This window comes from Egretta garzetta, unplaced genomic scaffold, assembly GCF_000687185.1.
Source record: "Egretta garzetta isolate BGI_Z169 unplaced genomic scaffold, ASM68718v1 scaffold7, whole genome shotgun sequence".
In the NCBI taxonomy this organism is placed as follows: Eukaryota; Metazoa; Chordata; class Aves; order Pelecaniformes; family Ardeidae; genus Egretta; species Egretta garzetta.
Genome location: NW_009260350.1, coordinates 3,053,435 through 3,058,332, shown reverse-complemented (window position 1 = coordinate 3,058,332; position 4,898 = coordinate 3,053,435). Strand labels below are relative to the sequence as shown.

General features: G+C 57.2%; 1 protein-coding gene across 1 annotated transcript in view; it reads left to right on the top strand.

Annotated features, from left to right (window-relative positions):
• KSR2 (kinase suppressor of ras 2) overlaps positions 1-4,898 on the top strand; it is a 98,540-nt gene that overhangs the window by 24,014 nt on the left and 69,628 nt on the right. Inside the window, exon 5 of the mRNA XM_035898370.1 lies at positions 2,716-2,897. Within this exon, the coding sequence (XP_035754263.1) occupies positions 2,716-2,897 (182 nt within the window). The remainder of the gene's footprint in view (positions 1-2,715; positions 2,898-4,898) is intronic.

Genomic DNA, 4,898 nt, shown 5'->3' with positions numbered 1-4,898 from the left:
AGGGATCCCTATCAGCTGGGACACTGCTGTCCCTGATGCTGGGATGCTTGCAGCAGGATACTCTGTCCCTGCGCCCCTCCTGCAGCAGGGGATGTGCTGGGGTGAGGATGCCCCTGCTGCAGCATCCCACTCCTCTCCTTGGTGGCAGGGAGGCTTCAGTCCCTGCTCCCCCTCTTTTGGGACAGGGAAAGGGGTCACAGCCTTGGCGAGACAGGCAGCCGACCCTGGCCAGTCACCCAGTTGGATCATGGTCTTAGTGTGTATTTATTAATTTTTTTTTCTGAAGAAACGGGGATAGAGAAAAATCTCTCTCTGTCCAAAATCACTCATCCTTCCTAATAATGAGAGCTGTCACCAGCCCTGCTTGGCGAGGAAATGATGCTCGCGGTAAATATTTGGTCTGGATCTGATTTATGGGTGGAAAAAAATGAGATTAGTGGCTAATCACCACGTTGCAGGAAGCGCTTTGGGCCAAGTGCTGGGGCCGAGCTTGCTGGGAGCTGGGGCCATGCCCGCACCGGGGACTTCGGCAGAGACGTTGTGGTTGTGCCTCTGGGTTGCGTTCAGACGGCAGCAACGAAGGGGTTGAACCAGCTCTGGGGGATGCCGGGCTGCTCCTTGCCTTGGTGTTCTGCAGATTTGCTTTAAGGACTGGGGGTTTGGGGTCTGGGGCAGCTCAGGTCCCCATGGCAGGGCATCGCCCATGAGGCTGCTGGTGCATCGGATGCCCATGGGCACCAAGCCAGGAGGGTTGTGCTGTTGACCCAAAGAAGTCATTACAGGCACCCTCAGGGCAGCAGCAGCTTTTCCTGTGCGAGGAAACAATTAGCTTATTAGAGGGCAGTTTAATTTTCCTCTGCTGAAGAGGGCTGGCGAGTGCAGCGTGATCATTTCCTACCCCCTGGCAGGGCCAGATGCCCTGGGCACTGCTGGGGCCCGGGTCACTGGGCGGTGCATGGCCCTGGGGGCATGGCTCGCCTGCGGGCAGGAGCGGGGGCTGAGCTCAGGCGCATCTCTGGTTGCCATTACTGGGGCGATGGCAGCAGAGCAGGACCCGGCACCTGCGAAAAAGTGCACGGGTGTTTGCAGGAAAGGGGCTGTTGGACACGGAGAGGAAAGTTTTGCGAGTGAGCAGTGCCTGGGTTCGCCCTTTCCTGATTTCCACTGTAACAGGGCTCACGGCATTGCGCCGTGTTGCCCGGCTCTGGTTTGGTTTTGGGGTCAGATGCCACGGGTTTCCCTCTCGGGCTGTGGCAGGACGGGCTCAGCTGCTGCTCTCAGTGGTGCCGTGATTCCCTCGCCCCCCCCTCTGCTCCCACATTGGGCTTTTTGCCCAATTCTAGCACCCTAACCAGGAACCGAAGGCAGTGGGTTGGATTAGAGGCTGTAATCCAGTTGTGAGTTAGTGCCAACCGTGCCACCTGTGAGAAACCCATCGCCAGCCATCTGTGAGCTGCCGCACTGCCTGCTCTGTGCTTGGGTGGGGATCTCTGCCCCAAATCCTCCCAATCCCCACAAGGGCTAAGCTGCCTTTCCCAGAGGCTGCTCCTCTCTCCCTTGCGCTATTGCAGTGGGACCAGGGTGGGAGCAGCTGAGCCAGCCAGGCTTAGCCCTGCCAGAAACCTGCAGCCCGGCCCCTGCGAGCTGTCAGCGTCCGTCTGCGTTGCAAATATTTCAGGTTTGGGTGCTGCTCTGGGCCCCCCGAGCCACCAAAGCAGTGGCTGGTCCTTGTCACAGCGCAAGGTAGGGGGGAAAATGGGCTGGTAAGTGAGGGGTGAGGGTCTGGTACCCCCTGCTCTGCAGCGTTTTGTTTCTGATGAACCTTTCCCAGTGCTTAGGGCTGTCTGCACCGCAGTCCCGTGCCTCGGCATGCAGTTCCCCCAGTTGGGGCCGCTCACGGCGTTACCCCGGGGTAACACGCTCCGCTGCAGTCCATCCCTCGGCTGTACCCAATTCCCCGCCTTGGGCCCTAAGATGGGTGTAGGTGACATTAAATGGTGTTAAAATCGGAGCAGGTGCTGAGTGTGGCAGGGTGCCGGTAGTCTGGGTGCCCGCACCTTGCTCCTGGCGGGAAGGAGCCGGGACCAGCGCTGCCGCGATGCACAGAGAGCGGCGCCTCTCGAGCTCAGCAGCGCTGCGCGCGCCCAAGCCCACGCTAGGTGCTGTAGGAAGCAATCTGAGTCTGCTCTGTAATCACTCCTCCATGCCTCAGAGCTGGTAGTAACGGCGGGTGCTTTGGGATGGGGATGAGCTCTGTGTGACAGAGAGCAAGCCTTACCCCGCACTGGCAGCCTCTGCATGGGTGTAAAGAGGAGCTGTGACGGGCACAGCAGCACCGCAGGTGATTTTGGGGTTGCGATAAGGCCAGCAAGGCTGGGGGTGACAGGGCTTTCGGACCTTTTCAGCCAGGTTTTGCAGGAGGAAGAGCTCTCAAATGCAACATGTTCCTTAGTGAAAACTGCCTTTGTTTTTATTTTTTTTTGATGATGGGGAGGGATGGAAAGTTTGTGTAGGGATGGGGTCTAATTATCACATAAGCTCATGGGGCGGCGCAGCATCTCCTTGTGTGAGCAGCCATGCTACGGGTGCCACCAGTCCCTGGGTGCATCACTCCCCCCTCCTGCCTATATGCAAATACCTCCCCTCCCCAAACCCCTGTTTCTTGCCCTTCACTTTTTATCTCCTTTTTTTCTTCCTCCTCCTCCTCCCTTCCAGAATCAAGAAGAAGAACAAGCCCTTGAACCTCAAGATCCACAACAGCGTGGGAAGCTGCGAGAACATCCCCGCGCAGCGCTCCCCACTCCTCTCCGAGCGCTCCCTGCGCTCCTTCTTCGTGGGGTACCCGCCTTTCCTCCCCTCCACCCCTCCTGTCCACACCGAAGCCACCTTCTCAACAAGTAAGTCCTTGGGACCCGCTCAGGTCCCCCTCCCAGGGGGTGGGTGATGGCTGGTGCCAAGCAGAGGACGTGACTGGGGGAAACACGAAGCCTCCACCTGTGCATCCATGGTCTGGAGGACGTTGGCTGAGGGTTGTGCAGTTGCCTCGCGTCAGTGTTTGGAGATACGCGGGTGCTTCTGGGCAAATATAAGCCTGGGAAGTTGATTATCTATGTCTATACATACACAAACGCGCTCGTACTGCATATTGATTTATGCAAATGGATGTCCCCTCTCCTCTCGTATTAACCCAGGTGCAGGAGGGTGGCTGCTGGCGTTTGGAAAAGCCATGAGCCTTTCCCAGCTGCCTGGCTTGGTGTGCCGGCTGGCTGTTGGGCAAGAGTGACTTTTCCAAGGGCTCCTTTGGAAATCCAGCTATGGTTTTACTGTCGGGCAGTGAGGCTGCTTTCAGACCTCTCTTGCTTGCAGGGTTTTGAGCTGAGGCAGAGTTGTGGGGGAAACAGGCCCTGATGCAGATGGGTCTGGTGCAAACCCCATGGAGCTCGATCCCAGCAGCCAGCCCTGATCTTGCTGGTGGGTCTGCCCGGGGTGGTTTGCCCATCAGGAGATGCTAGTGGAGGGACTCGATGGTTGAGTTTGGGTGGACAAGCTCACCCAGGGTGTTGCCGCTGGCCGGGGAGAAAAACAGCCTAACCCTTATTTCCCAGTCTCGGAGTGGTGCCCCAGTTAATTCTGCAGGAATCGAAGCTTTTACGAGCCAGGCGTGGCTCACAACCTAAACAAACCTCCCGGAGAACGCGTGGCAGCTGCTGGGAGCAATTCGTGTGCCAAGAGCTCTTGTGGGGAGGCCGAGCTCCCCTTGCCTCTTGTTGCTCAGCTGAAAGCTTCCTCCAACTCCATATGCAGGCTAATTTTCTGCTTCCTTCCCCTCCCCAGACTTTTCCCTTGGTTGCTTTCCCCAAATGTGGTCTTTCTGGCTCATTTTGGGTTCTACCAGTTGTTCTTACTGCTCAGCTTTTGGCCGAAGAAGGGGTTTGCAGGCAACACCCCTCCCTGCCCATCCAGCCCCCAGCAATCAGCGGGGTTCTCTCCTCACCGGAGCGGGAAGTGGCACTGGGACAGATTCACTGGCTGCCCTGAGCACTGGTTTGCAGTCACTGGGTGCTGGTGTGATGGGGCAGCTCTTTCACCCAGCTTGCAACCCCACAGCCATGCCTCTCCCAGCCCTCTGCAAGGCAAAACCCTTGTGATTTTTTTTTTTTTTTTTTACACCACTCAGCTGCTGTCTTTGGCTTTGGGGGTAGCGCGACCCGGCAGAGGCTCTGTGTGCAGGTCACGTTATTTCTAGAGACGTCCAACTACCCGACTCGCTGGCACAGCCAGCAGATTTGCCTGCAGCGAGGGGTGTTTTTTGCATTGCTATTTCCCCCGCGGCATCGGCCGAGTTCAACTCGCAGAGCAGAAAACAAGAAATAAACCCCATTCTCGGCAACCCCCCCGCCGCGTCTTGTTGCATTAGGTTTGCTCACGCCTCAGCGTTGGATTACATCCCGCGGTGCGATAACCTGATGTAACGTGGCGTCGCGGGAACGCGACGTGATGAGAAGTGATGGGCTATCAAGTGGCTAACGCCGCCGGAGAGGTGTCTCTTCTCCTTTCCCTCAGCCCTCCAATGTTCTTGGCTGCTGGGAATGTTTGTTTTCGGGGCTAGATGTGAGCTGTTGGAGAGAGGGGCTTGGCTGCACCCGCTGGTTGATCCCTCTTGAGAGGTTTTAGCATCGGCGAAACCATTTGGTCCTTGTAGGATCAGCGTCCGTGCACTCGGTGACCCTCACTCCTGCAGGGAAAATTTGACGCAAGGCAAAACCCTCCCACTCGATAGCAGTTTTTCCAGCTTTCTTGTGTTTCTGCATAATTCCTGTGCCTTGTCCTTGAGCTGCATCCTGGTTTCTCTCTGCTTCCGCATTTGCTTTCCAGTTTGCGGCTCTGTGGGAAGAGCG